Source organism: Branchiostoma belcheri, unplaced genomic scaffold (genome assembly GCF_001625305.1).
Source record: "Branchiostoma belcheri isolate BF01 breed outbred unplaced genomic scaffold, Haploidv18h27 scaffold105, whole genome shotgun sequence".
Lineage (NCBI taxonomy): Eukaryota > Metazoa > Chordata > Leptocardii > Amphioxiformes > Branchiostomatidae > Branchiostoma > Branchiostoma belcheri.
This window is the reverse complement of record NW_017802436.1, coordinates 1-9650: the sequence shown is the minus strand read 5'-3', so window position 1 is coordinate 9650 and position 9650 is coordinate 1. Positions and strand designations below refer to the sequence as shown.

General features: G+C 41.5%; 1 protein-coding gene and 1 pseudogene across 1 annotated transcript; both read left to right on the top strand.

Annotated features, from left to right (window-relative positions):
• LOC109477790 overlaps nt 1-8681 on the top strand; it is a 51314-nt pseudogene extending 42633 nt beyond the window's left edge.
• A 446-nt stretch (nt 8682-9127) lies between these two features.
• On the top strand, nt 9128-9548 carry LOC109477105. The gene has a single exon (XM_019778162.1). The coding sequence runs from the start codon at nt 9204-9206 to the stop codon at nt 9546-9548; it is 345 nt and encodes a 114-aa protein (XP_019633721.1). The 5' UTR covers nt 9128-9203.
• Nucleotides 9549-9650: the final 102 nt, after the last annotated feature.

The window sequence follows — 9650 nt, the reverse complement described above, 5'->3', positions numbered from 1 at the left end:
GTCTATGAAGATCAGGCCATATTAACACGCGTATGATATGGCATTAACACATGACATGTTTTGCATTTTCAATGAATTCATTAACCACTAAAGTTTAAGAAAACGATCATCAAATACGATATCTGATTCACCACAAGTTGCCAATCAAATATGATTGGGTCATAAACGACAATTGCCTATACTGCCCACGTGATATCTGTTGGCATTCAAGCAAAACAACATTTCTATGGGTTCATAAATCACAAAATTTGTAATAAAACTCTGATTATATCCTTTTTGTTCAGATGAAAATAACTTTCACACCAGGTTAACATTAATAAAATCCTATCATGTGTTTCTTGTAAGATGTAAAATTCAACGATGCATTCAATCCAGCATACCTGATCTAAACAAGACTTTTAAATTTGTAAGATTTTTACTGGTACTTTCTATTCTACTAGTATTTTTTGTAACGTTTGCTGCTTACATGGTATCTAGTTTGCGATGAGCAAAACTTAAGCGAAACGAAGATAACAAAGAAAATTCAAAACTTAATAATCAGATGACAACCTTTACTGTTGTATTTTGCATTTATTGGTCATGGTACATGACATTACTTAGCTAATGTAGTCAGCTGGTGACAGGTATTATAATAGAAAAAGCTGCAAGGAAAGCTGTGGAGATTTTTGAGATAGGTATTATAATAGAAAAGCCTGTGGTGTTTTTGTCTTTACATAATGAGTGATAGGTGTATGTAATCATCTATTAGTAAGAAATTGTAGACTTTTATCCAAGGGTACCAAGAAAAGTAGTCAAAGAAATTCTACTAATATTACTAATGGAGTTCCTAATAAACATAAACATACGAAAGCTAATACGTAGAATTTGCACTAATAAGATGACAACAGTTGCTATTGTATTTTGCATCTATTGGCAATGGCACATGTCGTTACTTGGTACATGTTATTATTTAGGTAAATGTAGGCAACTGGTGATGTTATAGAAAAAGCTAGGAAAGGTGGGCTGTTTTTCTGTCTTTGCATAATAAGTCATGTGAGTATGAAATAATCAAAGAAATTGTAGACTTTGAAAAAATATCTTCCAGGCTTGTTCTAGATAAACGTCCCTTTCTTGCTAGATCTACGCTATACATTATTACATGTTTCTGTAGTTTTTATCCAAGGGTAGATAGAAAACTAGTCATGTTTTCTGTAATATGACGTGAAATGTGTTCACCAGACGAAATGATAAAAACTGCAAACTGAACTTTTTGTTAAGTGTATTAATTAACGCATTGACAAGCTTAGTGATCTTAAATTCCATATCAACCAAATGGCAGAGGATAGAGAGAGAATCATAACATTCATTACTAGTTGTTTATTCGTGTAGCTAATTACAAAAAAAAGATCCTAAAGGAGACATTTTTCCAATCTAAATGACGATTTTGCCTTGAGGGGTGATGCCCCGACGGCTGACTAAGCTATGGGAGAGAGTGAGTGAGTGAGTGATGCCTGTATTCTATATAATAACAGCAAACGAAGGAGGGACAAAGGAAAGGTGATAGTAGGTTTCTGGTTCTTTTGTGCATGCTTCTTGATTTTAAGATTGCATTTAGTTGCCATTATGTATATGAGTATCTGAAGAATAAACAATGGTGGCTCCCATACGCAATGTCATGTCATGTTTGTGTGTCGGTAAGTCTTACTGATGTTCCAGCTCCCTCAAACTTTTACATAAATATTGACATCACCTGTTAGCTTTTGTGGTTATCTACATGAGTTTTATAATAAGAGGCTAATTTGACATTAAACTAGTTACCGTGTAATAAAAAAGTTACGACATTATAGAATTTTGCCAAAAATATAATATCACATTAGTTCATAAGTCACATGCTCCCTTCGCATTGTACCAATAGAAGTTGTCGAGAATACATTTATTTTCTGTAAATTGTCACTTTCTGCAAAGTTGCTCTCTCAAACATGTGCAACTTTGCAACAAAAGGATTGTTAAAATACACGCCTTTTAGTCAGGTGTTTGGTGTTTACTATTGATGATTCTGGTTAGGGTGGGAAAAGCACCTAAATATAGGTTGCAGTACTTCTGTCAACCGCAGCGTGTCTCTTTTGAACCGTGCGTGAGGTGACGGCGTCCTACTGACCGGTCCAACAGGTAGTGACGTCGCCTCTCCCGGTTTGCCTGCAGGCGGTTACAGACCAAGCTTAGACACAACAGACGTGACAAGTCTTAGATGCTGCTTCTTACACAGTTCCTTCAAGACTTCTTCATTTTCTATACATTTTAGGCAATGAAAAAATACTCTCGTTACTTTGCGTCGTTTAAACCGTTAAAAAAAACCTCTAAATTGGGAATAGAATTGACCCCTTATTTTTGACCCCGTCAATATTTCGATCGGCCTGAGGGTATGCCATGTCAACACAACGTCTAAATCAACTAATGAAAATACCTAACTCTATATTTAGAATCAAATAAACCTAAAAAAACATTGACGGTATTCTTTGAAGTCGACCAATACACATTTTAAAAAGATTTTAATCCTTTTTTAGAAGATGACGATCTTTTGTTCAGAAACATGGCAACTTGGGTTCGTCCGAAGCCTGCGGCCGTGACGCCTTTGTTAGTAGTACCTATTATCAGGTGTGACGCAGGTGCTTTAGTTTACTTCCTCCAAGATGGCGAGTGTGTTCCTGCTCGCTGCCTTCCTTCTGTGCAGCAGTTTCCCTGTCGGCGCCCAGGACACCAGGACCGACCAGGCCGGGTCCGTCCTGCGGGAGTATGTAGACAAGGGCTACTGTACCTACACCTATGTGGTTCCGCCCGGGTCCCGTACAGGGGGCTGTGCACCGCCGGGCCTCGAGAGCCAGCTCGCCGAGACCAAGGAGGAAACGGGCCGCCTGAAAAATCAAGTGGATCGCCTGTCGTCTCTGGTGGAGGCTCTAATGACCAGGGCGGACAGTTTGGCTGCTGAACTGTCGGCGGAAAGAGTCAGGAGTGCACAGCTTGTACGGGACCTGCAAGAACAAGAGACCAAGGTACAGAACCTGACACGGGACCTACAAGAACAAGAGACCAGGGTACAGAATCTGGCAGGGGACCTACAAGAACAAGAAACACGCCTGACAGAGAAGGTACAAGAACAAGAGACCAGGGTGCAGAACCTGACACGGGACCTACAAGAACAAGAAACTCGCCTGACAGAGAAGGTACAAGAACAAGAGACCAGGGTACAGAACCTGACACGGGACCTACAAGAACAAGAGACCAGGGTGCAGAATCTGGCAGGGGACCTACAAGAACAAGAGACCAGGGTACAGAATCTGGCAGGGGACCTACAAGAACAAGAAACACGCCTGACAGAGAAGGTACAAGAACAAGAGACCAGGGTACAGAACCTGACACGGGACCTACAAGAACAAGAAACACGCCTGACAGAGAAGGTACAAGAACAAGAGACCAGGGTGCAGAATCTGGCAGGGGACCTACAAGAACAAGAGACCCGTCTCCAAGTCCAGGTACAGAACCGCCTTATCCTCTCTCAGACTAGAAAGACTTAAGAATTTGCGTCCAAAACTGACTAGGCAAATGGATGTTGCTTGCATGCATTTGTGGAAGGCATTTTGTGTTGTAATGACATTTCACAGGTAAGCCGTTATTGTTTGCATTCAATGTATTATCAGTTCCTTTACACTGCTGATTAGAATAGTTTGGAATGGTTACTCAGTTTCTGTAGAAACCTTCCTTCTCTCGAGCCAGTATTTGGTACACCCGGTTCCAATAGGACGTTCAGACAGTTGAACCATATCTATTCTATTGGAAACCATTCTGCCACAGGCCAATGTGGTGTTGGAGATTTTGGACGTTAATTACTACTGTGATGTGATGATTTGGTCTATAAGTCGCTCTTCTAAGTATCTTGGGATTTGACGAAACGCCTCAAAGGCAAATTTGGGACTTCTTCAATACATGTAGGTCTGTTCCCTATCATGACTGTGCGATTCTTCAGTGTTACAAAATTCTATTCTTCACAGCATTTGCAGCGTGAAAACAAACACATAGAATAAACTTTGATAAACTACACAATACTTACTAATAGTGTATAAAGTCTTTTTCGCTAACTCAACCTTGTCGTTAGTCTGCATGATTTTAGATTAACTCTTAGCCGCGTCTATAAACTTCTGACTCGTACGTGAGGTGACAGCGTCCTACAGACCGGTCCAACAGGTAGTGACGTCGTCTCTCCCGGATTGCCTGCAGGCGGTTACAGACCAACTCAGACACAACAGACGTGAGACAGTCTTAGATGCTGCTTGTATTTGCAGGATTTCTTTTTCATCTTATTTGATATATTTAAGTGACAAATCAAACGCATTAGATGACAATATCAGGCATTATGTTAGCATGAAAAATTTCAATGTACGCCAATGAAAAACATGTCTTCGGACCTGTCCGACCTCTGAACACCCAAATGCTGTTATCAAACTGCAGGACGGTTTGTTCCAAAATCTTCGAGAGAGGATAAATCAAGAACCAGTTGACGGTAGCTTATGTGATGCATCACAAAATTAGATAAAATTTATGCAAGTAGGAAGCTTATTTGCTTAATTAATGAGGAAATAAATCTGCGTTTGATAATAGGACTACTAATCACTTGTGACATATATAATTGACAATGAATTTGCGTAATTAATGGAAAATATGCTATTATTTTATAGTGGGTACCTTGTGGGAGTTTGATAATTGGCATATATGGGGGTTCAGTGAATGTGAACATCACTTAACTTAGTTCGAACACAAAAGGTTCTCTCACATAGAGCTTTCAACCAGTCACTCTGGTCTTCCTCAGTAGACTGACCCAGTGAAGCTTGTCACGTGGCTTCTTTGGAGTGTGACGTCATCACTGGGTCAAAGGTATCAGGTAGACGATGTCGGCCCCCGTCGCGGTTAAGTGAAGGGTGATGGGCCCTGATGTAAATAGCCTCCTTCACCCCTCTCAGGAAATAGTCTTGTTCGGTGTCCAAAATCCTTACAGTGTACCTTTGACCCAACTTTTTGACAAAGGCAAGAGCTATCTACCAACTATCATCTCCAGAAGACGAGATATCAAAGTCGGGAGTTCTGAAGCAGTACCAAGGAAGGCAGCCGGGGATCTAATCATTGCTTTCATATGTCGAAAATCAATCAGTCATGACCGTTTATTTCTGCCCGATACACCAGTGTTGCAGTGCTACAGCAGCCCCGAGAGTCTCGCTGCCGGCAGCCACTGCTGCGGAGCCGACATCTGGTGTTGCTCAAGGTAAGAACGCCGGCACGTCATTGTCTCTGGTATACTATACTTCAAGTAACTTCAACCGTAAGGCCAGCCTCGTAAAAGGCAAATGCAATCAAGACATAAAGTGATGAATCTCGTTGAAGTAAAGTTAAAGTGTCTTTACGTACCTGAATAAAGTACCTGAGTAAAATATATAATACATGTAGAACATAAATATTCTGTAGTAAAAGGATGAACTTTATTTCAACACACAATTGTACAGGGATCAAATTTTCAGCGACCACTGTCGCCTTCATCAGGATAATTAATGACCAATCACTTCACAACGTGATCTCGCGAGAGTTACGGTTTACAAGCACGTGACCTTATTCACACGAGATTTTACTGATACGTGACGTAAGATCAAAAGTGCCAGGGAGTTTATATCGTCCACCATCTCTATTAAGTGAAGGCTGAAGTGCTCTGATATATATAGCCTCCTTAATGCCTCTTAAAAAGTAGTCCTGTTCAGTATCCTCACTTTGTCCAAAGAGACGGAGTGGCCCGGTGATTCGATGTGGATGTGTTGAGAAACTTCCGATAACAGCGTGCGCATGCTGGGGTGTTTGTGTTCAAGAAATCTGGTTCTCAGTGAGCGTTTTGTCTCGCCAATATAAGATTCTTCGCAGGTCCCCTGCCTTGTGGTTCCCTGACACGGAATGTAGTATACTACGCCACATTTCTCTTGTTTAGATGTTTGTCCTTTGGCGCCACGAGGAACTGTTTCAGTGTGTTGGTTGGTTTGAAGGAGGTGGAGATGCCAAGTGAAGCGAACATTCTACGTAGTTTGTAAACCGTAATTCTCGCGAGATCATGTGTGAAGCGATTGGTCATTAATTATCCTGATGAAGGCGACAATGGTCGCTGAAAATTTGATCCCTGTACAATTGTGTGTTGGAATAAAGTTCAACATTTTAGTATGATTACTACCAACACAGATGAACTTTCATGATAATAAATATCCTGTGTCTCCCTAGCTATAATGAAACAAACTGTGCCTTTCTCATATTTCTCACCGCACAGAGTCAGACTGCGCAGAACTCTATGCGGCAGGACAGACTACAAGCGGAGTCTACAACATTAGACTTAATTCCACTTACGTGGAGACCTACTGTGACATGGATACCGCAGGTATTGCATGGGGGAACATAAAAATCTGCTATACTTTTGTATCGCTTATTTGGAAAGTTCAATTACTTTATCTTATTTTGAACACTTCAATAAGTTATCTCGGTGGTGGGAAAGTAAGAATATAAACATTGGTCAGTTATTTTAGATTGGAATGTCTGGAAGTTAGTGTCGTATCTTATTGCCATACTAGTTATACATGATGCAACCAAGAGTATAAGGTTTCTTTGTGGTGCCTTCCACACAGGGGGTGGTTGGACCGTGATCCAACGGCGGCAGGACGGGTCGGTTCCCTTCAACCGGACCTGGGAGGAGTACAAGCACGGGTTTGGGAACAAGAGCGGGGAATACTGGCTTGGGAACGAGAACATCCACCTCCTGACCAGTCAGAAGAACTACACCCTCAGGGTGGATCTCGAGGATTGGGAAGAAGAAACCCGGTACGCAACGTATGACATCTTCAGGTGAGTAAAACACCCACAGGCAAATTATTGTCAATATAATAATAATAATGAATACACATTAAGACATTTCTAGTCAGAGTGCTTTTATCCGAGGGAACTTTCTATTGCAGCATAGACGATGTCAATCAGTACAAATAAACAAACAGCAAAAAGCGAACATTTCTCTACCGCGCCATTAATCTATGGAACACCCTGCCACCCAGTATCAAAACTCTGACCAGTCTGCATCAATTCAAAAAGGCCATCCGCCAGTTGTACATGAGATAATTTGTATATATTGAGTTAAGTTATGATCGTTTTGTTAAACCTATCATGATTATGTATGTTCATTCTCTTTTATTTTTGCTGTCAATATGTTCGTATGTTTATATGTTTTTAACCCTGGAAGATTAGTCATTGACTAAAGGGTATCCAAATAAATTTAAATCAGTAATGTGTGACTGTGTATATGTGTGTGTTTGCGTATATATATTACATGTATGAGAGTGTGTATTTGTATTTGTATGCGCAATTAAGAATTAAGTCGTTAATGTGTGCCTACTTATCGATGCACGTGCTACAAAGTATGTGAGCGCCATTATAAATTTTATATAATATTTCCATCCAGGGTGTCCGGTGAGTCGGACCAGTACCGGCTGCACATTTCCGGGTATTCAGGCGACGCGGTAGACTCCATGGATTACCACAACAACGGGAGGATGTTCTCCACTGTGGACAGGGACAACGATGCCTGGGACGGCTCCTGTTCTCAGCGGTTCGGACAGGGCGGCTGGTGGTTTAGGAGCTGCAGCCACTCCTACCTCAACGGCCGCTACCTGCGCAACTGTGGAAGCTCCTGTCCAGCCTGGCAAGGTGTGGTGTGGCTCCGCTGGAGATACTCCTCTCGTTACTCCCTAAAGTTTGTGTCTATGAAGATCAGGCCATAAACGACACGAGTATGATATGCCACTACCGGTGTGATATGTGTTGAATTTCCAAATCACTAAGATTTTTTAACATTGAATGTTTGATTATACCCAAGTTGCATAATACGTGGTCCGAGTGGCCATAAACAACATATTATCTGCATTACCCATGCGATATCTGTTACCATTTTTAAATAAATTGTAATTTATAAAATGGAATGAAGCTGATTATATCCGATTTTGCTCAGAATGACAATCACACCTGGTTCACAAATAAAACCCAACCATGTGTTTCTTAAGCGCGCACGATGTAACAGTCGACCATACAATCATTCAAGCTATCATCATCATCATCTGGTCAAGCTAGCATACCTTCACTAAACAAGCGTTTGGAAGATTTTTGGTATCTTCTATTCTATTCTAGCCATTAAGGCGTTGGTTAAAAATACATAAACATACTAATGTTATTACTAATCTGATGACAACGCTTTCTATTGAATTGTATCTGTACGTTTTGGCAATCATACATGTCAATACTTGGGTCAGCAAAGGCAGACTATTAAAATGGGTGATGGCTGACGTAATACTAAAAGTATAAGTAGATCAGAATCTAAGATAAAATACAAACCCAAAAAATGAAATAAATTAATCATTAGAATATATGCTGGAGGGCGATGCATAATGATACTATACATATTGGGGTAAAAAAGAAGCTTTAAGGTATCTTTTTGAAGAGTTAAGAAAATCCGGTGCATTCCTCAAAGCAACTAACTAAGCTGTGTTCAATAGTTAAATGGCAACTTATTATATTAATGCCAGTTCATGTAATGTCTTTTTTGCAGTGTATTGTAACAAGCTGTTTTTAATTAAAGGAAATAAAACGTGATACTTTACAGTTTTTTCTTCCATATGCTTATTGGTGGATCTTCGTGAAATCTAACATGATGGTAAGAAAGACTGAATGTCTAAGCACTCCATTTCATAGCGACAATGGTTAACCCCCTGCCTCAGCCCTTCATTCGATAGCTACAATGGTTACCCCCTGCCTTAGCCCCTTATTTGATAGCCACAATGGTTATGCCTTTGCCGTTTCCCCCCTTTTGATAGCCATAACGGTTAACCCCCTTGCCTTATACCTCCGTTTGAAAGCCACAATTTTTCACCTCCTTCCTTACCCCACCCTCCCGTTCGATAGCCACAATGGTCAACCCCCTGCACTAGCCCCTATTTGAGAGGCACAATGGTTAGCCCCTTTCCCTAGTCTCCATTTCATCGTCTTACCCCCAGGTCCCGTTCGATAGCCACAACGGTTCTCCCCTGGTTTTTCACGACTCCAGAATTGTGCCCCACACCTTGTTGTTGTGCGGCTGATATCCACAGCTGTTTCAAGTCACGGCCAAGATGGCGAGTTTCTTACTGCTCGTCGTCTTCCTTCTGTTCGGGAGCTTCTCTGCCCGCGCCCAGGCCGGGTACAGCCCGCCCGGGGCCCGTACGGCGACCGGCCGCTTGAAAACTAAAGTGGATCGTCTGTCGTCTCTGGTGGAAACCTTACAGAGTCAACAGTCTGATCTCACGGCCCGGGTGGACAGTCTTTCTGCCCAACTGTCGGAGGAGAGGGACAAGAACAGGGAACTGGCCCTAAACTTGACCCAAGCACTCCACAAGTTGGACAGCATGACGTCTACCTTGTACGAGCATGACTCGGTCATCAAACAACGTCTGCAGGTAAGTGTCAGAAACTCGTGACTTTACTCATATTCATACCTTTCCTTTTTTTCTTTCTTTATACATTGGCTTGACTGTTCATACTTTGTTCAACCCTCGATCACAGCCAGGGCAGCCTAACTA